Source organism: Hypanus sabinus, chromosome 3 (genome assembly GCF_030144855.1).
Source record: "Hypanus sabinus isolate sHypSab1 chromosome 3, sHypSab1.hap1, whole genome shotgun sequence".
NCBI classification, from domain to species: Eukaryota; Metazoa; Chordata; class Chondrichthyes; order Myliobatiformes; family Dasyatidae; genus Hypanus; species Hypanus sabinus.
The window spans coordinates 32,708,885-32,736,148 of NC_082708.1; the positions used below are offsets into that span (position 1 = coordinate 32,708,885).

General features: G+C 40.4%; 1 protein-coding gene across 1 annotated transcript in view; it reads right to left on the reverse strand.

Moving 5' to 3' along the window:
• The window catches only part of LOC132391175 (FRAS1-related extracellular matrix protein 2-like), a 222,201-nt gene that overhangs the window by 130,963 nt on the left and 63,974 nt on the right, over positions 1 to 27,264 (reverse strand). Inside the window, exons 3-4 of the mRNA XM_059964040.1 lie at positions 19,195 to 19,341; positions 16,222 to 16,452 (exon numbers count right to left, since the gene is read on the reverse strand). Coding sequence (XP_059820023.1) covers positions 16,222 to 16,452; positions 19,195 to 19,341 — 378 coding nt within the window. The remainder of the gene's footprint in view (positions 1 to 16,221; positions 16,453 to 19,194; positions 19,342 to 27,264) is intronic.

The following is a 27,264-nucleotide window of genomic DNA, read 5'->3' on the forward strand; positions in this document are numbered from 1 at the left end:
TCTCCCTGTGGGGATGCACTCTGGCAGCAAAATACAACCAGGACTTTAAGTTCTGATCACGGAATTGGAGAGGGGTGTGTGGAAGTAGGAGAGTTTGAAGTGGACTGATGAAACTTCCAGGTGGTACTGCAGATGCACGCTTTGACTGAGTTTGTTGGATTTTGAAGCCTTTCTTGCTGTGCCTCAGACAGCACTGCAGCCCCCACTCAATCACAAGAAACGGCAAATAAGCCAGTTCTTTATCTGCTCAGTTTGCTGCCAGGAATACCACAGCCAGATGCTCTTCTTCACTCTCTGTTTCTATTACATTGCATGCCAATGATGACATTGGGTTGTAGCTTTCATATGTTGATTCAGATATAAACTTTGCCAGTGACCGGACTTGTCTTTGCTGAGCTTTGAACAAGAGACTCTTTAAATTAAAATACAAGGATCAGGTTAAAGTTTTAAAATTCATTTTTAGGGGTCTGAGTGTTACCGATAAAACCCTTGGTGTCAGAGAGCTACCTTCCTGAACTATTCCATTTCTTCCATAAGACAACGGAGCAGAATTAGGCCATTCAGCCCATCGAGTCTGCTCCGCCATTCCATCATGGCTGATCCTGGATCCCACTCAACCCTAAACACCTGTCTTCTCACTATACCCTTTGATGCCCTGAAGCCATCAACTTCCACCTTAAATATACCCATGGACTTGGTCTCCAGTGCAGTCTGTGTTCAGTTCAGTTTCAGTTTATTGTCATTTAGAAACCACAAATGCAATGCAGTTAAAAAATGAGACAACGTTCCTTCAGAATTATATCACAAAAGCACACGACAAAACAGACTCTACTAGAAAATCCACATAACATTTGGTAACCCCCAAATCCAGAATCCGGAGAGGCTACTGCATATTAATATTTTGCTACCATCTTAGCACGTTCCCCGGAAAGGAACTCCAAACCCACCAGACAAAACTAGACTATCCAGACACACCAAGTCAGGAGACCAACTCTACCACCCAACAAACTAAAAACTAAAGCTACAAGACCTACACAAAACCTCATATTTACATATAGTTATAGTTAACATATAGGTACAATAGTGCAGACAATACCATAATTGATAAAAAAACAGACTATGGGCACAGTAAAAATAGTCCGAAGATGTCAAAAGACTATAAGTTGGAAAGAAACCACCACACAGTTTCCACAAGTCCCCAGGGTCCCGACAGACTCACCATCCCATGCAGGCGGCAGAAGGGAATACCCCCGCTATGGACTTCCAAGGTGCCACCGGACTCAGCCTCGCAGACGCAGCACATAGTGAAAGCTCCGTCGGACCCAGCCTCACAGACGCAGCACACAGTGTAAGCGCCCCGACCACAGCGGACTCTGAGTCTGTTGAACCTCCGAGCCTCCGACCATCCCCTCCGGCACAGCCTCTCTGAGCACCATCCTCCACTGAGCGCACTACGACGCCCCCGCCAACGGCCACTGACAACGTGACCCCCGAGGACTGGGGGCCTGTTCTTCCCAGCAGAGACCCGGACCTCACAACAGCAGCAGCAAAGAAGAAGGCCTTCCTGGAGATTTCCAGATGTTCCTCCGTGCTCCCACATCTGTTTTTCATCAGATTAGGATTGTGCACGGTACCCCGCTTAACAAATAACCGATAGCAACTCCGGAGAGGCCGCTGTAAACTGTGTCGCGCTGCCATCTTGCTTCAATGCACAGCATTTCACAGATTCATTCCACTCTGGCTGAAAGAAACATACCTCTTTATCTTTGTTCTAAAAGGTCGCCCCTCAGTTTTGAGGCTGTACCCTCTAGTTCTGGATACCCCCACCACAGGAAACATCCTTTCCACATCCACTCTATCTTGTCCTTTCAACATTCGGTAAGTTTCAATGAGATCCCCCCGCATTCTTCCAAATTCCAGTGAGTACAGGTCCAAAGCTGCCAAATGCTCCTCATATGTTAACCCCTTCATTCCTGGAATCATCCTTGTGAACCTCCTCCAGACTCTCTCCAATGACAACACATCCTTTCTGAGATATGGGGCCCAAAAGTGTGGACAATACTACAATAATCCAAGTATGAACTGACTAGAGTCTTATAAAGCCTCAGCACTAGATCCCTGCTGTTATGTTCTACTCCCCTTGAAATAAATGCCAATATAACATTTGCCAAAGGGTGTAGGCCCGAAACGTTGACTGTACTTTTTTCCATGGATGCTGCCTGACCTGCTGAGTTCCTCCAGCATTTAGTGTGTGCTCCTTGGATTTCCAGCATCTACAGATTTTCTCTTGTTTGTGATTTGATCACATTTGCCTACTTTACCACAGACCTAACCCGTAAATTAGACTTCTGGGAGTCTTGAACAAGGACTGCTAAGTCCCTCTGCACCTTTGATGTTTGAACCTTCTCCCCATTTAGATAATAGTCTGCACTGTTGTTCCTTTCACCAAAATGCTTTATCATACACTTACCAACATTGTACTCCATCTGTGGCTATTTTGTCCATTCTTCCAATCTGTGCAAAACCTGATGCAATCGCATTGCTTTATCAGCATTACCTACCCTTCCACCTGTCTTGGTATCATCTGCAAACTTTGCCACAAGGCCATCAATTCCATTAGACAAATAACTGACAAACAATGTGAAATGTAGCAGTCCCAATACTGGCCCCCAAGGAACATCACTAGTCATTGGCAGCCAACCATAAAAGGTCCCCTTTATTCCCACTTGCTGCCTCCTGCCTGTCTGCCATTCCTCTATCCATGCCAGTATCTTTCCTGCAACACCACAGGATGTTATCTTGTTAAGCAGCCTCATGTGTAGCACTTTTTCAAATGCCTTCTGAAAATCCAAGTAAATAACATCCACTACCACCCTCTTGTCCAGCCTGCTTGTTACTTCCTCGAAGAACTCTAATAGGCTTGTCAGGCAAGATTGCCCTTTACAGAAACCATGCTCATTTTGACTTATTTTATCATTAGTCTCCAAGTACTCTGAGACCTCATTGTTAATAATAGACTCCAACACTTTCCCAGACACTGAGGTTGAAGTGTTCACACAATGCAGTTGGATAAAGAGTTCCAAGACTTACACCCAGTGATATATCTCCAAATCAGGATGGTGTACATCTTGAAGATCGAGGTGTTCTCAGGCACCTGTTGTCCTTGTTCTTCCTGGTGGAGAAGGTTGATTGGGAGGTAGTAGCTGTCTGAATAACTTCAGTATATTTTGCTAATGGTGCACTCTACACCCACTAAACACTAGTGGTGCAGACAATGAAATTGGTGCTAATCAAGAAGGCTGCTTTTGGAGGATGACATCAAGCTTCTTCAGAGTTGTGGAACTGCACATATCCGGGCAAGGGAAGAGCACTGCATCACACTCTTACTTGCACCTTGTAGATATTGAAATGATTTTGGAGTGTCAAGTATGAGTCACTCAACATAGGTCTCATCCGCCCCTGATGACACAGTATTTACGTGTTTGATCCAGTTACATTCAACGCTGACTTAGGATATTGATGGAGATGGGCCAGGGAGGTAGAGAAGAAGAATGTGATGATAGTAATGGCATTCAGTGTCAAAGTTAGGTGGTTAAACTCTATTGTCTAGGAGAAAGTCACCTTTGAGGCACAGATATTTCTTCCCTTACATTAGCCCATGACCTGAATGTTATTCAGTTCAATGTCATGTTATGTAAGCATGGGCTGTTTTATTTGCTGTGAAACTGCACTTGGAATTGAACATTATGCAATAATTGGCAAAGATCCTTACTTCTGACCTTATGATGGACAAAGATCAATAATAAAGATGATGGTTCAGTCTAAGGCACTGGCCCTGAGATTCTTCTGCAGTGTTCTGCTCGAACTGGGATGACTAACCTCTGACAGTCACAACCATCTTTCCTTGTGCAAGGTCACACTCCACCACTAGAGTTTTTTTCCTGTTGTTCATTGACTTCAGTTTTTCCAAGTGCCTTACTGTCATACTCTCAATCATTGCCTTGATGTCAATGCACTTCTGGAACTCAGGTCTTCTGTACATATTTCGACCAAGACCATGTTGAGGCCTGGAGTTGAGAAATGCTGGCAAAACCCAAACTGGGCACTGGTGAGTATACTACTGTTGACCAACTGCTGCTTGATAACAGTTTCCATCACTAAACTGATGATTTAGAATAGATTGACTGGCTGAGAATATTTTTTTCTGAGAATATGCAATTTTGACAAGATGCTAGTGCTGTAACAGTATTGTAACAGATATTTTTTATTCACAAAATTTCAATCCATTCCATGACCTTCTGTCAAGGATGATAATTATCAAAGTAAATGTATCAGTTGAATCTTGATTAATCTTTAGTTTTCTAATTCATGAACATTTTACCTAACTTACAAAATTGCATACACTGCAAATGTATGCCAATGTCAGCTAGACATTTACCACCACATATTACCCCTAATTATTCTGTCATAATGTCCGCTGGCCATGATTGAAAGACTGGGTTATCAAATCCTCAGATGAAAGCTTGAACTTGTTATGTAGTTATTATTTTCTAATGATTTACAATACATTTACTATTTTAGCATTTACTCATTTTACTTTTACAATCCTAAATCCATACTACAAACAATATACTCCCAAATGCATTCCTACTTCAGATAAGTCACTCAGTAGGAGTAATGCTATTCACCCAAGGTAGGGAGAATATTTTCCTTGGGCTGGTAAAACTACACATTGTTGAAGCTCATGACTTGGAAAAATGTGTCCTGCTTTACATCATAGAGAATATACCAAGGGAAAGGAGTTAACCAAGTGATATTCAATAAATTCTCAGTTTTCTAAACTAGATTAGTCAGCTAATTAACAAAGTGTGACAGGCTCTGAGTGATCCCACATGTGAGCTAATCTGCTGCTTCACATATTATTTGGTATTCACTTAATTAACCAAACTATAGGAATTGTTATTTTTTTGCAGCCAACTGTTAATCTTCTTGGAAGGAGGCTATAGAGTTGGTTTGATGAATTTTGGAATATTCCTGACAAAAGAACTATAAATGCAAGCTGACAAATGAGGGATAGAGAAATATCTCATCATTTTGCTGGTCACCAGAATGTTCAAAAGAAAAATGATATTTTTTTCCACTTATCTTTCCTGTTGTCCAAAACGAGAGGCTTGTTCCTTTTCAGGTTGAGTCAGCATTCAAACATTCTTTCAGCATTAAATTACACTGGGTAACATTTAGCCAACACTCACAAAACGGTGGAGAAACTCAGCAGGTGAGGCAGCATCAATTGAGGGAAATAAACAGATGTTTCAGGCAAAACCATTTATTGGGTTGAAGGCTACCCAGAGGGAATGAGATGTTGCCCCTCCAACCCGAGTATGGCCTCATCATGGCAGTAAAAGTTGACACGTCTGAATGGGAAGTCACAGAATGGACTAATCAGATTGATGAGTAACATTCACACAGGTCACCAGTGGTGGCCTTAGGTCATGATCAGCTCTTAGCCATCACAGAGTCAAAGAGACATACAGAATGGACACAGGCCCTTCAAGTCCATGCTGAACATCTGAGCTAGCCCCATTGCTTATGTTTAGCCCATATGCTCTAAACCTTTTCGATCTATGCCCCTGTCCTAGTACTCCTATTCACTCATATGCTGACCACATACTGTGTGAAAAATTTGCCTCTCTTGTTCCTGTTAAATCCCTTTCTTCTCACCTTAAATCAACAGTTTCTACTTCTTGATCCCCCAACCTTGATTCTCCTTACCTATGTCCCTCATGATTTTATACACCTCTATAACATCGCCTTCTCATTCTCCTAAGCTCCAGTAAGAAAAGCCTCAGCCTGCTCAAGCTCCTCCTAGTCCTCATAGTCTTTCAAGTCCTGGCAATGTTCTTGTAAACCCTCTCCACAGTCATATCATCTTAATGGCACCTTTCCAAAAGCAGAACAACTGAAGCTGAAAACAATATTCCAAAATAATTCCTCACCAATGTTGTGTCCAACTGCAACATGCTATCCCAGCTTCTAAGTGCAGAGAGCCCTGACTGATGAATTCTGAATGCTTCCTTCATTTTTATGCAATTCACATTGAGTTTGGGCAGAAGCTGAGTAAGGAAACGGTTCATTTTATTTGTATCGCTTCTCCAGTGCAAATGATCAATTCCTCCATAACTGACATTCAGGCTTCAACGTGTACCATATTCAGGACATATGAGGACAGGACATTCAGCCTGCAGAGCAGAAGTGAACACTGACACAGTGGTACCAAGAAAACAACACAATGTTAAGAAAATGAAGGAGTTGATCGTGGATTACAGGAGGAACATAGACAGACTAGTCCATTTTAACATTAATGGGACAGTAGCTGAGAGGGTGAGTTTCAAGCTCCTTGGTGTACATAATACCGCTGGTGTGGTGAAGAACACACAACAGTGCCTCTTTCACCTCAGATGGCTGAAGAAATTTGGCATGCGTACCCAAATCCTCAGGTCTTTCTGCAGGGCACCATTGAGAGCATCCTGATTGGCATTGTCACCATCTGGTATGGGAACTGTACTACCCTTAATCATAGGGCACTGCAGAGAATGGTGCAGACAGCCGAGTGCATCTATGGATGTGAACTTTCCTCTATTCAGGACATTTTCATCAGCAGGTGCATAAAAAGGGCCCAGGAGATCATCAGCCATCCCAACCACAAACTGCTTCAGCTGCTACCATCTGGTAAACAGTATCACAGCATGAAGGCCAGGACCAACAGTCTGCAGAACAGCTTCTATCTCCAGGCCATCAGATTTACCAATACACATCGATCTGATTGTGTGTCAGACCGTACATACATGTATACAAAACAATTATGTATGCAGTGCTAATGTTTGGGCAATATCCTCCCACATGTCCCTTCCTTACTGCTTGTACAGATATGTAACATAAAGATTTTGACTCACTCATCTTGTGAGATGGATGTAAGACATAAAATTCTAATTCTAACTCTACAGAAACAAGTGTTTCATTGAGGGAACCTCACAAACCTGAAAACTTTTCCACCTTAAAGGAACATACACTCAGTGGCCTATTTATTAGGTAAAACTGTACACCTGCTCAGTAGAGCAAATATCTAATCAGCCAATCACATGGCAGCAACTCAGTGAATAAAGGCATGAAGATGTGGTCAAGAGGTTCAGTTATTGTTCAAACCAAACATGAGAAAAAGAAATGTGATCTAAGTGATTTTGACAGTGGAATAAGACCGTAAGATACAGGAGAAGAATTAGGCCATTTGGCCCATTGCATCTGCTCCATGATTTCATCAAGGCTGATCCAATTTTCCTCTCAACCCAAGTCTCCGGCCTTCTCTCTGTGTCCCTTCATGCCCTGACCAATCAAGAATGTATCAAACTCTGTTTCAAATATACATAAAGACATAACCTCCACAGATGCCTGTAGCAAAGAATTCCACAGATTTACCACCCTCTGGCTAGAGAAATTCCTCCTCATCTCCATTCTAAAAGGACGCCTCTCTATTCTGAGGCTCTGTCCTCTGGTCTCAGACTCTCCCACCATAAGAAACATCCTCTCCACATCCAATCTATCAAGGCCTTTCACCATTTGATTGGTTTCAATGAAGTCACCCCTTATTCTTCTGAATTCTAGTGAATACAGGTCCAGGGCCATCAAGCATTATTCATATGACAAGCCATTCAAACCTGGAACCATATCTGTGAACTTCTTTTGAACCGTCTCTAACTTCAGCACATCTTTTCTAAAATAAGGGGTCCAAACCAGCTCACAGAACTCTAAGTGAGGCCCACCAGTGCTTTATAAAGTCTCAACATCACATATTTACTTTTACATTCTAGTCCTCTTGAAATGAAAACTAACATCGCATTTGTCTTCCTCACCATCAACTCAACCTGCAAATTAATGTTTAGGAAATCCTGCACAAGGACTCTGAAGTCCCCTTGCACCTCAGTTTTTTGTATTTTCTCTCCATTTCGAAAACAGTCAACCCTTTCATTTCTTCTGCCAAAGTGAATGACCATGCACTTCCCAGCACTCGATTCCTTTTGCCATTTCTTTGTCTATTCTCCTAATCTGTCAAAGTCCTTCTGTAGCCTTTCTATTTCCACAAAACTACCTGCCCTCCACCTATCTTCATATCATCTGCAAACTTTGCAACAAAGCCATCAATTCAAATCATTGACGTGCATCATAAAAATAATCAGTCCCAAAACAGACCCTTGTGGAACACCACGAGTCACTGGCAGCCAACCAGAAAAGCCTCCCCTTATTCCCTCTCTTTACTTTCTGCCAATCAGCTACTGCTTTATCCATGCTAGAATCTTCTCTGTAATACAATGGCTTCATATCTTGTTAAACAGCCGCAGGTGTGGCAACTTGTCAAAAGCCTTCTGAAAATCCAAGTACACAACATCAACCAATTCTCTTTTGTCTGTCCTGCTTGTTATCTCTTCAAAGAATTCTAACAGATTTGTCAGGCAAGATTGTCCCTTGAGGAAACTATGCAGACTACAGTCCATTTTATCATGTGCCTCCAAGTACCCTGAGACCTCATCCTTAACAATCGACTCAAACAGCTTCTCAACTACTGAGGTCAGACTAACTGGCTTATAATTTTCTTTATTCTGCCTCTTTCCCTTCTTAAAGAGTGGAGTGACATTTGCAATTTTCCAGCCTTCCAGAACTATTCTAGAATCTGAAAGATCATTACTAATGCCTCCACGATCTCGTCAGTCACCTCTTTCAGAACTCTGGGGTGTTCAGCATCTAGTCCAGGTGACATCTCCCTTCAGACCTTTCAGTTTCCCAAGAACCATCTCTCTAGAAATGGTAACTTCACACACTTTGTGCTCCTGACAACTGGAACTTCCACCATACTGTTTGTGTCTTCCACAGTGAAAACTGATGCAAAATGCTTATTCAGCTCATCCACCATTTTTTGTCCCCCATTACTAGCTCTCCAGCATCATTTTCCAGTGGTCTGATAACTACTCTCACCTCTCTTTTACACTTTATGTATCTGAAGAAACTTTTGATATCCTCTTTAATATTATTGGTTAGCTTACTTTTGTATTCTGTCTTTCTCTTCTTAATGACTTTTTAGTTGTTTTCTGTTGGTTTTTAGAAGCCTCCCAATCCTCTAACTTCCCACTAATTTTCACTCTATTATATGACTTCTCTTTGGCTTTTATGTTGGCTTTGGTTTCTCTTGTTAGCCACAGTTACATCATCTTTCCCTTAGAATACTTCTTCCTCTTTGGGATGTATATATGCTGTGCATTCCAAATTGCTTCCAGAAAGTCCAGCTACTGCTGTTCTGCCATCATCTCTGCCAGTGTTCTTTTCCAATTAATTCTGACCAACTCCTCTCTCGTGCCTTTGTAATTCCCATTATTCCACTGTGATACTGATATATCTGACTTTAGCTTCTCCTTCTCAAATTTCAGGGTGAATTCGAACATAACATGATCACATGCCCCTAAGGATCTTTTATCTTAAGCTCTCTTATCATTGCACAACACCCAATCTAGAATATCTGATCGTCTAGTGGGCTCAACCACGAGTTGTTCTAAAACGCCATCTCGTAGGCAATCTAGAAATTACCCCTCCTGTAATCCAGCACCAACCTGATTACCCCAATCCACCTGTATATTGAAGTCCCCCATGACTATTGTAACATTGCCCTTTTGGCATACATTTTCTATCTCCCATTGCAATTTGTAGGAATGATTATTTGTGCCAGATGGGTTGTTTTGAATATCTCAGAAACTGCTGACTGCTGGAATTTTCATGCATTCCAGTCCCTAGAATTTACAGAAAATGGTGTGAGAAACAAGATAAAAGCATCTAGTGAGAAGCAGTTCTGTGGGTGAAAATGCCTTGTTAATGAATGAGGTCAGAGGAGAATGGCCAGACTGGTTCAAGCTGACAGGAAGGCAACAGTAACTCAAATAACCATGTGTTGCAACAATGGTGTGCCAAAGAGAATCTCTGAATGCAGAGCATGTCGGATTTTGAAATGGATGGGCTACAGCAGCAGAAAGCCATGAATGGATTGTACACTGTGTACTAGAATGCAGACAGCTATCGCACACCATCCTAAATTGAAAATAGATTAGATGCTGGTTAATTGGGACACATCAGGACAGTACATTTTGGTCCAATTAAGCAGCTGCCCTAACTAGCCAAAGTTTCATGGAAATAGTTAAAAAGGTATTAGTAAGACAATCTGTCATTTAACTGAGTAGAAAATTATGTATTTGAATAATACAGAACAAATTAGAACACTAGCAATATTACTACTGCACTATTAGTTCCAAATAGTTATCAATATCCAGTGTATGCTGTGTACTTTTGAGTGACTGTAAATAAATAAAATCAGCGCCGACACGTAGTGCAGGAAATGGTCTGCCTTTTGACAATTCTTTTGATGACTGCATCCTCCAAACCTTTATTTTCAATGTGGCATTTAAGATTATGATTGATACCTTCAAATACTTCACAGTTCCTGATTTGTTGGAGTAGTGAAGTAATTTCATTTTCACTCCCAGTCATTTCTGGTATTTCCAAGCCTGAATGCTTGAAACCACAGTGAACAAAGTAGTTCTGAGTTGCCTTACTGCGTATTTGTTGCCAACTGTCCATGAAATAAAAATCAATGCTTTTTGAACACAAACATCCAACTGACACTATTTAAAAATCATTCACTCTAAGCACAGTGTGGTGTCTAATGACCAAACAAGTACATGTGACTAACACTAGTTAGAAACTCTGTTCAGCAAGTCTATTAAGTAGCATAGTATCCCAAATAAATGAAAGGAATCCCAGCTATTTTCTCAATTAATGCTTGTTCTTTAAGAGTTCTCCCAAATAAGTGGCTGCCCCAATGAACTAGTGGCCCAATTAACCAGAATCCACTGTATATCATTGTTCCTTCATTGTCATTGAGTCTGAATCTGGAACTCCTCATCAAAACACAATGTAGGAAGCCAGGACTACAGTGATTTCCAAATGATAGATCACTAACACTTTCTCTTGGACAAGTTTGGATGGGCAATAAGTGTCAGCCATTCTTGGATCACCATGATTGGATGAACTACAACTCATGCCAGAAGTGTGGCCAATGCATGTTATACCAACATGCATATGGAAACCAAATATTTTTATGAAAGCTGATCCCTATTCCTTTCACAATATCATGAAGAAGTAGAACACTGATAAAGATAAAGGAGAAGCAGCCAAAAATTGATCCTTGGGTGATCCCAGGTTAATTGGATGCAACAGAGGGAGATTCTGGCAGCAGCTAATTTGGTTACATTTGGGCAATTAGCATGAAACCACAGAATTCTATCCATACAGCTAGAATCTAGAAAGAACTGATAGCACAGATGGAATAATTACAGAAAGATGCAGTGGGGAATCTGGAAGAACAAAGACACAAGGAGGATGCCATTCATGAGTATGCTAATGAGAATTTTAGACAAATTTGAGAAGAAATAAATTACACTGAAAGGTTTAAAGCAGGAATTGTTGCTAGAGATGAGCACAAAATCAGATATTAGATATTTTCTTGAATAGAAAGGTCATGGAAGAAAGGTGCAGGCAAGCACTTAAGCTTGAGAAGTTAGAGGTATAACAAGTGCAGGCAAGATGGAATGCTCCTTCAGTGAGATGTAGGATTACAAGGTACCTAACGGTCTCTCTGATGACTACATCGGTGGCAAGTGTATGCAACTTTAGCTCCTGACTGACAAAGCAGGAGCTGGATGGGCCTGAGTACATTCAGTTGGCTGAAAATCTCACAGATGAAACTTTATCTGAGGTGGTCACACCCAGAATACAAGCTTCAGATAGTAGACGGGAGACCTCCAGGAGAAGTAAGAGGGGTAAGCAGTCAGGGCAGGATTTCCCTGTGGCAACAAGTATACCCCTTTGGATTCTGCTGGCGGTTTGGGGAATGATCTATCATGGCACAGCAGCAGTAGCCAGTCCAGTGGCACTGTGGCCAACTCTAAGGCTCACCAGGGAAGGGTAAAGTCCAGTAGAGTGAAAGTGATAGGAGACTTGATAGTTAGGGGGATGGGAAGGAGATTCTGTGGTCGCAAAACAGGTGCCAGGACTGTCTGTTGTCCCCCAGGTGCTTGAGTTTCAGATGCTTCAGAGCAGCAGCAGGAGATTCTGAAGGGGGCACATTGGCTCCAAAGGCAACGGTAGAAAGGGGAAAGGGATTCTGCAAAGTGACTATAGGGAGAGAGGGAAGAGGCTGGATAGCAGGACCTCCAATGTAGTAATCCCAGTAGCACATGTTAATCAGGGCAGGAACAGGATGATAGTACAAATAAATGATTTGCTAAGGAACAGATGCAGCAGACAGGGTTTCAGATTTCTGGATCAATGGGATCTCTCCTGGGGAAGTTTGACCTGTACAAAAAAGTCAGGTAATAACTGAACCAGATGGGAACTGACATGCTTGTGGGCAGGTTTGCTAGGGTTTAAATTAATTTGGCAGGGGAATGGGAACCAGAGAGATAGGGCTGAGGATGGGGTAGTTGTTATGCAAGTTGATGCTGTGTGTATTGAGACTATGAGGAAGAACAGGCAGATGGTAGGGCAAAATTGCAGTCAGTGGGATGAACTGAGGTGGAACATGGGGCAAAATGGAAATGGTGATGAATACAGGACTGAATATGTTATATTTGAATGCACACCATATGCAGAATAAGGTAGATAGATGATCTTGTAGTGCAATTAGAGTCTGGCAGGTATGAGATTGTGAGCATCACAAAGCTCTGGCTCAAAGAAGGTCATAGTTGGGAGCTTAACATCCAAGGATACACATTGTATCAGAAGGACAAGTAGGTAGGCAGAGGGGGTGGGTGGCTTTATTGGTAAAAAATGAAATCAAATCCTTAAGGAAAGGGTAAAATAGGATAGGAAGATGTAGAATTCTTGTGGGTAGTGTTAAAAATTTACAAGGGTATAAGGTGCTAATGGGAGTTTTAAACGGGCCTGCCGACAACAGCTAGGATGTGGGATGTAAATTACAACAGGAGATATAAAACATGTTACAATAAGTCACAGGGAATTTCAATATACAGGTAGATTGGGAAAATTTAAGTTGGTGCTGGATCCCAAAAGAGGGAATTTGTAGAATGCCAAAAATGGCTTTTTGGACCAGCTTGTGATTGAACCCACTAAGGGAAAGAGAATTCTGGATTGTGGGTTTGCAATGAACCAGATTTGATTAGAAACTGTAAGATAAAGGAACCCGCAGGAGGCAATGATCATAATATGATAGAATTCACCCTGCAGGTTGAAAGGGAGAAGCTAGAGGCAAATGTGTTAGCATTACAGTGTAATGGGAATTACAGAGGCATGAGAGTTGGTGAGAAGGGGACACACGAGTTTGAGGTGTACCATAAGGGCAAAATTGAAAAAGGTGATGAATACATGACTGAAGATGTTATATTTGAATGCACAGAATATGCAGAATAAGCTGATCTTGTAAAAAGGGGACACTGGCCAAAGCTGATCAGAAGGGGACACCATCAGGGATGATGGCAAAAACAGCAATGGCTCAAGTTTTTGGTGGAAATTCAGAAGTCACAGAATAGGTACATACCAAAAATTAAGAAGTATTCTAAATGGAGGATGAGGCAGCCATGGCTGACAAAGGAAGTCAGAAACAGCATAAAAGCAAAAGAAATGGCATATAATATGGCAGAGATTAGGGGAAGTTAGAGGATTGGGAAGCATTTGAAACCAACAGAAGGCAACTAAAAAAGACATAAAGAGAGAAAAGATGAGGTATGAAGGCAAGCAAGCCAATAATATAAAAGAGGATACCAAAAGATTTCTCTGATGTAAAAAAAGTAAATTAGAGATGAGAGTGGATATTGACTTGCTAGAAAATTAAGCTGGAGAGGTAGGAATGGGGGACAAAGAGATGACAGATGAACTTAATGAATATTCTGCATCAGTTTTCACTGTAGAAGACACTAGCAGAATGCCAGAAATTCAAGTGTCGGGGGCAAAATTCAATGTCATTGCTATAACTAAGGAGAAGGTGCATGGGAAGCGGAGGGACAGAAGGCCGATAAGTCACCTGATCAAGATGGACTACACACACAAGGAACCACACATGATGCAGCTTAACAAATTAAGAGCCAAAGATTACAGGAAAGGTACTAGCATGGAGAGGAAATTGTTTGACTAGCAGAAGACAAAGAGTGGGAATAAAGGGGGATTTTTTTGGCTGGCTGCCTGTGTCTAGTGGTGTTCAACATGTTTTAGTATTGGGACTGCTTCTTTCCCCTTATATGTGAATGATTTGGATGACAGAGTTGATGGCTTTGTGGTCACATTTGCAGATGATATGAAGATAGGTGGAGGGGCAGGTACGTTGAGGAAGCAGGCCATCTGCAGAAGGACTTAAGACAGTAGAACAATGGGCAAAAATATGCTAGATGGGAAAACAGCATAGGGAAGCGTATGGCCATGCAATTTGTTAGAAGAATTAAGTGTTTAGACTATTTTCTAAATGGAGAGAAAATGCAAAAATTAGAGGTGCAAAGGGATTTGGGAGTCCTTTTGCAGGATACGCTGCAAGTTAACTTGCCGACTGAGTCTGTGGTAAGAAAGGCAAATTCAACATTGGCATTCATTCAAGAGGACTAGAATATAAAAGCAAGGATGTAAAGCTGAGGATGCAACAGCCTTACAAGAAGTATTGTGAGCAGTTCTGGGCACCTTACTTAAGAAGAAATGCATTGGCATTGGAGGGGTACACGAGCAGGTTCACGAGAATTATCCCAGGAATGAAAGTATTAACATTTGAGGTGTGTTGGTTGGTTCTAGGCCCATACGCACTGGTATTTAGAAGAGTGAGGGAAGATCTCATTGAAACCTATCAAATATTGAAAGGCCTAGATAGAGCGTATGTGGAGAGGATGTTTCCTATAGTGAGTGAGTCTATTACCAGGAGGCACAGCCTCAGAATAAAGGGACATCAACTTAGAACAGAGATGAGGAATTTCTTTAGCCAGAGGATGGTGATTCTGTGGAATTCATTGCCACTGATGGTCATGGAGGCCAAGTTATTGAGTATACATAAAGCAGGTGTTGCTTGGCTGTTCATTTGGCAGGGTATCAAAGGTTACAGGGAGAAGGGAGGAGAACTGGATTGAGAGGGATAATAAAATTACATTGGAAATTTATCTCTTCTTTAGACCATAAGAATTAGGTCATTCATCCCATTGAGTCTCTGCCATTCCATCATGTCTAAAGAAGAGATAAATTCACAGTGCAGTTTTTAGGGTGGATAATTCCCCAATTATTTTAAAAACTAGAGAGCAAGGCTGAATTTTAAAAAAGCGTTTAACAGAATCAGTGGTTTTCAGGGAGCTTGTATTATGTTCAAGGAATAGACATCACCATCACAGATCTGAGAATATTCAAATACACATTTAAAGAAAATAATGCGGTGTAATTTGCACAACTTGAATTTTGCTAAAGCGGCCAAAGGTTATGCGTTCTCTCTAGGGCTGCTCAGATCCCAAAACCAGGCAAGAAGCAAACAGCATCAGCCTCAATGAAGAGACTGAAGTTGGAAATTGCAGAATAAAGTCCGAGGATTAAAGCCAAAGCAGAAGACTGCCTGCTTCTCAGACAGTGGGTTTGAGGAGTATAGTCACAACTGCAGAGACTTTAGAGCTGAGGTAATGCAAGAGTTGCCTATTCCTTGAAAATGACAATGGAGGAAGTAAGGAAAGGCTTCTAAGAGGAGATTCTATTGGAAAAAAATGTCTTCGGTTATTCTTGTTCATTGCAAATAAAGAATTTGCCAGAGGATAATGAGATTAAGTTAACATAACATGGCTGAGCCAACGATTGAAGGATTAAACCAGAGGTGCACCATAATTTTGAGGTCGGATCTGATGAAGTCTATATGATGTTGACAAAGGTGACATTAAAAATGTTTATGACTATATCAGATAGAGAAGATCACATTCAAAGCTAAACAAAAGCTTTTTTCTGGATATGTATGCTGTACATTCTCGCTTTTTAGATATTAGTACGATATTTTGAAAACCTAAATTTAACTAAATGCAAAATATGTTAACTAATTCCAACAACATATAATCATGTACATCTAGGGCAAGAATACAGAAGCAAAATGCTCTGAACGATATTTACCATCATCCGGGTCGACAATCTCCACGGTTGCAATCTCTGGGAATTCGAGAACAGCCATTACTGGCTCCGACAGCACAATCTGGAATGTTTCAGATTGCTCGTATTCATGATCTGTCAGAATGAATACTCTCCATGTTGCTGTGGATTGGCCTGGATTGAACTGCACCTGCTTTTGGGATTTCCCCCTGAAATCCTTATCCTTCTCAGCTGTGCCATCTCTTGTACCAATGCCTGTCAATCGAATACAAAGAACAGCTGGGTCAATATCCAAGTAAATCTGACATATCTTCTTGCTGTACTGGTAAAACAAGGGGATGAATTCCTAGCTGGCATAATTTGAATGCACAATTAAGGCAAACAATGGACATAATCTGCATTAAATCAAAGGGGTCAAAAGTAATTTCTAGCTGATGGCAACATACCAAACTTCCCTGAAAATATCTGCACTGTAATACAATGCATGAAAAGCAGTCAGAGACAAGCAAAAACAAAGGAGCAGGGAACAAAGGAAAATGTAGACTACTCAGCATCTTTTTAAATTTATTTTTATTTTATAATAGATAATTTGAAGTTTATGCACATAAAGCATAATGTTTAAATAAAATGTTTTAAAGAAATTGCAAATATAATGTAAAACTTTTTATGTAACAGCTTTTGATACTATATATTTATATTCTATTGCTAGCCATGTTCTAACACGTATCAAGTTTAATTCCTTTCTTCATCTGACTGATCTACATTGTTTCTCGGTTGAACAAAAGCTCAGTTTTCAAATTCCCACTCTTATTTTCAAACCTCTTCATGACCCAGCTTGCTTATGAACTGTTTGTCCCACTTACACTGGGGAAGACGTTACACAGCATCCACGCCAGAATCACTAGACTCAAAAGCACTTACTTCCCCCAAGGCGTCAGGCTGATCACCATTTCCACCCCACCGCTACCTACACATCTCCGAGCGTCACTTTATGTATATAACAGTTCAATTACTTACATTGGTTTTTTATAGGATGACATATATATTTATATTTATTCTGTTTGTTATACTTTTTTATGCTGCATCGAATCTGGAGTAATAATCATTTTGTTCTCCTTTACACTTGTGTACTGACGAAAGACAATAAACAATCTTGAATCTCGCCCTACCCCTTTGCGAGTTCCTCCAGGTGTACATTTCCCTTAGGTATCTGTACTTCTGCAATAATAGTTTAACTTACATCTTTAATTTCAATGATAATCAAAGAGTAAACATTTTTGTAGTTTGCTTTGATACCAGCGTCTCTATTTACTGCCTATCGTGAGCTGTATTAGATGCATTGAGAGTTAATCACTAAGTGTGGACTGAAATCAGATGAGATAAATGTAAGCACCTTTCACTGGAGGACATGAGGGAACCAATTTAACAGCACTTTACATTATTTTACTGGTTCCTCTCCACAAATTAAATTTCACAACTCGCAGTGCTGGAATTTAAACACAAAAGCCTTTGTGTTGCTAATCCGACAGAATGATCAGCAGGCTAAATGCAACAGCATTGATTCTATATTGCAACTAGTTAACATTCAATCAACCCTTTCTAACAGAGCACACAGGAAAAACCTTAACCTATCTGTTCCTCCATGAGCACTATTCGTACTGACGCCAGAAGTTGCAAAACTGTCCTTAATTTGTCCCTTTGTTCTCCCATCTAAAGCTAAGGAGAAATAGTATCCAAAATGAGAAAAGAGGAATTTCTAAAATCTTGCTGGATAATACAACTTGAAAATGAATATAATTTTATTTTCACAATACAATTAATGATTTGTTTCTAATTAGCAAAATAAGTAAATACTACAGCATCTAGAGCCAGTATTGAATTTTAAAAGAAAGTAATTATTTGATCTAATAAGTTTAAACACATTTTATCAACATGAAAGCAGATGAAAAGAACACCAAAGTTGAAACCTGTGCCAAACCATTGAATATGATAGTTCATTCTCTTGGATTTTTGGCTACACCCACAACCTGGAAACCTTTAAACGCACCTCTCTGCTAACACGTAATGAGAAGCATTTATTTTCCCTGGGCTTTTGGTGTAAAACAAGATGCTGAATACTGGGTTGCAAAAATCTTAAAACAAGTTTTTTCAGACAACTGAAGTATGACCTATATCTATCTATCTATCTATATATCAGTACTCAGTGGCTCAAATAGTGGAGGAAGAAATAAAGGCAATATTAGAATGACGTTCAGTATTATTCTGCAAAATTTAATACTTTAGTTTTTTTTGAGCAGATGCAGTGGAATTGCAATAAATGAACTCAGCTGCTTTGACATACATACAAACATTTATTGCTGGTGATCTTTAGTTTCTTTATACAACTAAAAATACTATGATTTTATTTTACCTAAACATAATGACTGTTTCAGCTTCGAAATTTAAATTGCTTAGACAAGGATGAAATTGGTGAGCAGGCTTCAAGTGCAAGTTTTTTTCTACATTCAGTAGCAACCCAAATCTTACATTTATGCAGACTGGCTTTTAGAAATGTGTTTGATTTAACCTGTAAATATTGTTGATAGTGAACTGTCTCTATGGAAGTTACAATAATTATCTGTGATATGACAATGGCAAAACAGTCACATTGAGATTACTGATTCAGTGTCAGTTATCTCTAAAGGAATATTAATAACATTACATCATTCTTGGATAAGAAATTTGTGAAATTTTTGATCCTTCTTTCATGTCATATAGATTCAGCTGTTAGCAAAGAAACTCCTTACTACAGAGATTCAGAATTGGGATAACTTCTAATGCATATTTAACAAATTTATTTAGACCATTCACCCTAGAGAAAAAAATAGAATGCTCAGCCTAGCAGATAACATAGGTTTATAACGGTGCGGATGTCATTTGGAGATACACACGTCTTTCAGTTAGATGGTATTTGTGTAAATAATGCAATCCCGTAACAGTTTCTAAATGGTACCTTACCAACAAATGAAGTTTCTCCAAGAAAGCCTCTGCGCTTCAGAGTAACCTCCAGAAATTTAGAACTCTCATCTATTAGGTAGTATTCCTTCTCCAGAGAAATCCAGGCCCAGTTTAAACGGAAAAACTGATTCTTCAACTTATTACCACCTGCAATGAAAATTGGAGAGAAAACAAATTTAAATGTGTACCATACAATCAATAAATTAATTGTAACAATATTGAGGGCATACATTAAATGTTTCTGGGACAGCTTCTTTCCCTTTGCCATCAGACTTCTGAATGGACAATGACCCTATGAATACCACCCACTCCTTTCTTGTGCTCTCTTTTTGCATTAGTTACTTAATTTAATTTAAGAAATTATATATACAGTATATGTATGTGTGTATGTATCAGAATCAGATTTATTATCACCAGGATGTGTTGTGAAATTTGTTAACTTAGTAGCAGCAGTTCAATGCAACACATTATAGAAGACAAATAAATAAATAAATAAATAAATAACAGCAAATGTATATTGTAGATTAAAACTCATGCATAAACAGAAACAATATATTGAAAAAGTGAGGTGGTGTTCACGGGTTCAATGTTCATTTAGGAATTGGATGACAAAAGGGAATAAGCTGTTCCTGAATCACTGAGGGTGTGCCTTCAGGCTTCTGTACCTCCCATATGATGTAACAATGAGAAAAGGGCATGCCCTGGGTGCTGGAGGTCCTTAATAAAGGACGCTGCCTTTCTGAGACACTGCTCCTTGAAGATGTGCTGGGTACTTTGTAGGCTAGTACCCAAGGTGGAACTGACTAAATTTACAACCCTCTGCAGCTTCCGGTCCTGTGCCAATCTTCGTGTAATTTACTGCTGTATAAATTCTGATGCAATGCAATGTACTGTTGCCAAAAAAACAATAAATTTCAAGACATGTGCCAGTGATATTAAAACTGATTCGGCTTCCTCTCTGTTACCGTTTCAGAGGATTTGTCCTTGGCCCAGCACGTATGTGTCATTACAAAGAAAGCAGAGCAGCACCTCTAATTTCTTTCAAGTTTGCGAAGATTCATCTAAAACTTCGACAATGTGCGGTGGAGAGGATATTGACTGGCTGGATCATGGTCTGGCATAGGAACAACAATGCCTTTGAACAGAAAAGCCTACAACTAGTAGTGGATACAGACCAGCCTATCACGGATAAAGCACTCCTCACGCATCTACATGGAGCGTTGTGTCAGGAAAACAGCATCTATCGTCAAGGGCCCCACCATCCAGGCCATGCTCTGTCCTCACTGCTGTCATCAGGAAAGAGCTGCAGGAGTCTCTGCATCCTCACCACCAGGTCCAGGAACAGTAATTATCCCTCAACCGTCAAGCTCTTGAAACAGAGGGGACAACTTCACTCAACTTCAGCACTGAACTTTCCTCAGAACCTATAAACTCACTGTCAAGTACTAAAGACAGAAACACAGAAAACCTACAGCACAATACAGGCCCTTCGACCCACAAAGTTGTGCCGAACATGTCCCTACCTTAGAAATTACTAGGCTTACCTATAGCCGTCTATTTTTCTAAGCTCCATATACCTATCCAAAAGTCTCTTAAAAGAACCTATCGTATCCGCCTCCACCACCGTTGCCAGCAGCCCATTCCCTGCACTCACCACTCTCTGAGTAAAAAACTTACCCCTGACATCTCCTCTGTACCTACTTCCCAGCACCTTAAACCTGTGCCCTCTGTGGCTGCCATTTCAGCCCTGGGGAAAAAGCCTCTGACTATCCACATGATCAATGCCTCTCATCATCTTATACACCTCTATCAGGTCACCTCTCATCCTCCATCACTCCAACTCTTCATATAATGTTCTTAATAATATTTATTTATTTATTTGCTGTATCCATGGGTATTCATGTGTGTTTGAATGACAATTAAACTTAAACTGTGAACAATTAATTATTATGTTTCTTTCTGTATTTTCACAGTTTGTTGCCCCTAGTACATTAGTTGTTTGTACGTTCTGTTGAGTGTGGCCTTTTATTGATTCTATTGTATTTCTGGTATTTACTGTAAATGTTCACAAGTAAATGAACCTCAGCATTGTATACAGTGACATACATGTATTTTTATAATAAATTTACTTTGAACTTTGAAAATTCAACTCTGTTCTTGCAGGAAACTAGTGATTCTTTATCAGCTTGTTTCCAGCTCCAGAGAAGTTGATGAGCCTGAATAAATTCATCTAGATAGATGAATAATAGTCAAATACCCATCACAGACCTAAATCTTTGGGCAAAGTACTGTTCCAAGGCTGAATCTTTCAGTAAATGTAAACTAACAAAAAAAGAGCACCAGATGCTAGAATTATCAAGAAGGGTCACAGAGGTGAAATACTGTTGCCTGCCCTGTTAGATTTTTCAAGCATCTTCTGTTTAATGTTTCTAAATGTTCTGCAACCCACCTGGTTTACAGCACAAATCAATTTTCCAGCATTAGAGACATGTCAACTATGATCTGAAATCATCTCTCTGACCTGCTCAGTATTTCCGGCATCCTCAGTTTTTTAATCATATCATATAATTCTCATTCTTTGTATGAAATACGACCTCTGCATTAAGAACTAGTACAATGATTTTTGTTCTCTTAAAATGTGATATTCACCTATTTACTATTACCTTCCAAAAATAATAGGCTTCCAAATTCCAACTATCGTCACTCAGCTTCAGTGCCCTTTCTCAGCCAGCATAAACATTATTTGTGTCACGTGGATTCATTTGGTCTACACTAATCACAGAGGTTCCCTTTGCCCTCTTCACCCTTCTCTATTCATGCACCTCAAAACATATTTGATTTCTAACTTTTCTTGAAATTTTATCTACCCTTTTTAAAACAGATGTTACTTGGCCTGCTAAGAATTGTCATCATTTTTTAGCTATAAATATTGTTTTGAAATGCACCACAAATTGAAAGAATACCTTGTAAATCAAAGCATGAAATAACCTGAAATGTGATCTTTTTTCTTCTTGGGATCAAGGAGTACTTTTCCCTCTCTAGTGCTGTGTACTTTGACATGATTAATGAGACCAACATAGGGCTCACAGATCCTACTACAGAGGGGGTGAGGGATGTTTGATGGAGGAATAGGAGGGTGTAGTTTGCAAGATGTTATACTCCTGCCATGAATACCAGGCTTCTATGCAGTCTCAATACATCAATTTGATGTTCTCAATACCAAGCAAAACATGCATTTTCCACTTCTAAGTAGTCATGGATCAGCATTTCCTGGGAATAAATTTTCAAAGGAGCTTTGAAACATCCGCCCAGCTGACAATCTCTTCCTATGACAGTTTGGAATAGAACGTGTGTTTCAAGAGTCTGATGCCAAGGCTTATGAATATTGTAGCTAAGAACAGACTGAATGTAAAAAGGGCTTCAGATCTGCGGATGTTGTTTGAGGGGAGGATGATGAATTTAGTTCACTTAGCCTTCCAGTGGATTTAGAGACAATGTTGGAGATATCTCTTCAGTGCTTTGAGGTCCTTGAACTTTGGTACCGACCTGTAGATTTTTTTACAACAATATTGAATGTAAAATGGGAACTCTGTGAACTACAGCTTTTGAAATGCCCAAAGCCACTCCATAAATTTACACTGAGGAACTGAATACTTAAATCATTCCATGCTTATTCTATCTCAACTCTCAATTTAATAAGAATATGACAATAACATATTTATTTCATTCATTCATTTATTCAGATACAGCACAGAAGCAGCCCTGTCAGCACTTCAAGCCATGCCACTCAGCAACCCCTGATTTAACCCTAGCCTAATCATGGGACAAGTTACAATGACCAATGAACCTGGCAATGCCAATGCGGTCATGGGGAGAACAAACAAACCCCTTGCAGACAGCAGCGGGAATCGAACCTGGGTCGCTGGTACTGTAAAGTGATGTGTTAGCCATTATGCTACCATGCAGCCGCTACTATGTTTCACAGATATATCCTCCACAAATTTCCAACCATTTTATAGACAAAGCAAAAACACATCAGAATCCAATGCATTTATCAAACCACTTTGCTTGCAGTTCAAGTGAAGTCAAGTTTATTGTCATTGTGCTGTCTTTACGACAGTTATTTAGTTTATAATATTTTTGCTTAGTAATTCATTCGATAGTATTTTCTAGTTAGAATTAGAAGTGTTTAAAGTATATTCATTGCATGTAAAATATATCGGCATGCGATGACGTCACATCCGGTTTCGCCGCATCTTGTGGGAAAGTACCGGTTTGAAATTAGCGCCAGGGTGGGGGCTTACCACGAGGCACACCTGAGCAGAAGTTGTTTTGCAGGCATGAGAAATCACAGTGAGAGCAACGCTGTAAGTTAATAGATAATCGATATGTTGAACTAAGATGTTAATGCCGATCCTGTTAGAAGTAACGACGGTCGATAATGTTTATGCTTTCGTTAGTTAAAGAGTCGCGGATAGTTTGCATGGAAGTATATTTAAAGTAGTCAATGGAGCAGGTAAACTCTCCCTGTATACTGCACCTTAGTGTAATGTAGTTATAGTCACCTTTACAAGTATTTACAATTGAAATGTGATATTAAGGAAGGAACAAATACTGTATCAATCTTGTATTGTTTTATCAACAGTTTTCACCATATGTTAATGTGAAGAGTGAACAGTAAATGGTTAATCTTACTGCGATCTGGTTCCTATTGACTGTGGTTTATCTCGACGTTTAATTCGGCGTTTCGTTACACGCGAAGGAGAACGTTACAGTGAAAAAGCGGCATTATCAGGTGTTTCAAGTGCTGCAATGTCAGCTCAATCCGGGATCAAGTCGATGGCGCCCAGCGACAAGGGCGGTAAACCGACATCAAGTAAGTCCACCCAGGCAAGAGCCAAGGCAGAAGCCGCCAAGGTGCGACTGCGTTACGCCAGACAAGAAGCAGTTTTGAAAATGAAACAGGCCACCAGAGAAGCCGAAATCCAGAAAGAAAAGGCTGCCAGAGAAGCTGAAATCCAGAAAGAAAAGGCTGCCAGAGAAGCCGAAATCCAGAAAGAAAAGGCTGCCAGAGAAGCCGAAATCCAGAAAGAACAGGCTGCCAGAGAAGCCGAAATCCAGAAAGAAAAGGCTGCCAGAGAAGCCGAAATCCAGAAAGAAAAGGCTGCCAGAGAAGCCGAACAGGCCATCAGAGAAGCCGAAATCCAGAAAGAAAAGGCTGCCAGAGAAGCCGAAATCCAGAAGGAAAAGGCCGCCAGACAAAGGAAAGCGGCCGCCAGAGAAGCCGAAACCCAGTTGGAAATGGCAAAAATATCGACAGAGTTGCAAGTGCTGCAGCTAGAAAGAGAAGAAGAAGCTGCCATGGCGGAAGCAAAGTACATAGAAGAAGCTGAAGGGTCGCGTGATCTGACCGCAGTAAGATCTACTTTAGAAAGGACCAGACTGGAACGCACAAGCGACTATGTACAATATCAAATAGACAGGCAGGCTCGTCTCCCCTCTCCATACGTATTCGATAACTTCCCCAGCTACGAGGAACCTCAGAGAGTCACGATTGCATCACATCCATACGAGGAAGGAAATTTACCCTCGCGGCTCCGTGATGAAGTCGAGAATGAAAGAACCGACAACGCTCCTTCACCCCCACAACAGGACGGCGGGGAGGGAGAGGTTCACTCCAGGACAACAATTGTCAGCTCGAACTGTACAGAAGTTTGCGGTCAAACTCAGTCAAGCCGTTCTTGTTCCAAGATCTGCCTCACTGAGGTGTACCCTAAAGAAGCACAACAAGACATTACCAAGCGTAAAGTAACCGACGAGACGCTAGGTCAGTCAGTTTTCGTTCGAACCGAGCACGGAAACAAACTTGCACAATCAGCTCAAGATACCATTTCTTTAAAAACCAAAGACACCAAGGTCTTCAGAGATGAAGCAAATAATGGGGTTGCCCCATTGCCTTTCAGAGAGCCACGCCAGCGCTCACCAGATGACAAAGAGCAGGCAGTCAAACGGTTCACGTCCTTACGGAAAACCCGGAAAAGGAAACCTGAGATGCAGCAACGCACCCGATTGACCCACGAGGTACTGTGCACCCTAATGGCAGAGGTCACAGCCATTATGAACTCACGACCACTCCTGCCTGTGTCCTCTGACCCAGAAAACCCCTTCATCCTTTCGCCATCAATGCTCCTTACACAGAAGGCAGGAGCACCTCCTCCACCAGGAGACTTTTCAGACAAGGATTTGTACACAAAGCAATGGAGACAAGTCCAGGCTCTGGCAAATCAGTTCTGGTCCCGCTGGAGACAGGAATATCTACCCTCGTTGCAACAGAGACGAAAGTGGACAGAACCCCGCAGGAATCTTCAAGTTGGAGACTTAGTCCTGCTCAGGGACAAGCAGATCACCCGCAACAGCTGGCCAATGGCCAGAATCACTGCTACATTCCCTAGCGAGGATGGACATGTCAGGAAGATCGAATTGAAGACTACCGACCAAGGCGATGTGAAAATTTACCAAGGGCCAGTTACAGAAGTTATTCTACTTCCACCCAATGACTGATTAAGAGACTAAGTTTTGTACTCTGCTCATTGTGACCTTACGAAGGTCAAGCGGGGAGTGTGCTGTCTTTACGACAGTTATTTAGTTTATAATATTTTTGCTTAGTAATTCATTCGATAGTATTTTCTAGTTAGAATTAGAAGTGTTTAAAGTATATTCATTGCATGTAAAATATATCGGCATGCGATGACGTCACATCCGGTTTCGCCGCGTCTTGTGGGAAAGTACCGGTTTGAAATTAGCGCCAGGGTGGGGGCTTACCACGAGGCACACCTGAGCAGAAGTTGTTTTGCAGGCATGAGAAATCACAGTGAGAGCAACGCTGTAAGCTAATAGATAATCGATATGTTGAACTAAGATGTTAATGCTGATCCTGTTAGAAGTAACGACGGTCGATAATGTTTATGCTTTCGTTAGTTAAAGAGTCGCAGATAGTTTGCACGGAAGTGTATTTAAAGTAGTCAATGGAGCAGGTAAACTCTCCCTGTATACTGCACCTTAGTGTAATGTAGTTATAGTCACCTTTACAAGTATTTACAATTGAAATGTGATATTAAGGAAGGAACAAATACTGTATCAATCTTGTATTGTTTTATCAACAGTTTTCACCATATGTTAATGTGAAGAGTGAACAGTAAATGGTTAATCTTACTGCGATCTGGTTCCTATTGACTGTGGTTTATCTCGACGTTTAATTCGGCGTTTCGTTACACGCGAAGGAGAACGTTACAGTCATTTAACCATATACATGTACACCATCAAACAGGACATGTATCTGAATCAGGGTGTAAAACATAGTAGTACACATAGCACATAATAATTTATGAAAGTAAGGACAAAATCTACAGATGCATTACGTATAATTAAGCAAACTAAAGTGGATAAATTAAATTAAAGTACAGAACAGATTAACAAGTTACACTTTCAATGTGATGTGGCAGGGAATTCAGAAGCCTAATGGTTTGAGGGAAGATACACTGGCTAGAGATATACCAGTTAAAAAGAGAGCTAAAAATTGAAAATAAATAGCACCTGATTTATCATTTTTGTTGGGTCACCAGCAATATATCCCACTTGTGACAGACTAGATCACCATAGGCTTGTAAGCAGATAAACTGCATTGGTGAAAGTTAATATCTTTTTGTGAAGACAATGAAAATCACAAGGCATACAACCCAATATTTAAACTTCACCGAACTTCTAATTGTGTGATATATTATCAAAAAGGACATGCTTGACAGAAATACTAGTCAGTTTTCATTTCATAAATTTGGCAAAGGTTAAGACAAGTGAAAGGAGAAGAATACCAAATGGATTTATATCAACTAGAATAGGTCACCAGTGAAGTTATTAACTGGAAATTCCAGTTAAATGATCTTACACCATTCAGGCCACTGTAAAGCCAGAAACATTTCTACTGTGCAATTGTTTAATATATCTTTGTAAGCATTGATGAAATTCTAATCATTTGTTCTACAGTTAATAAAACCAGGAATGCTACTATAATAC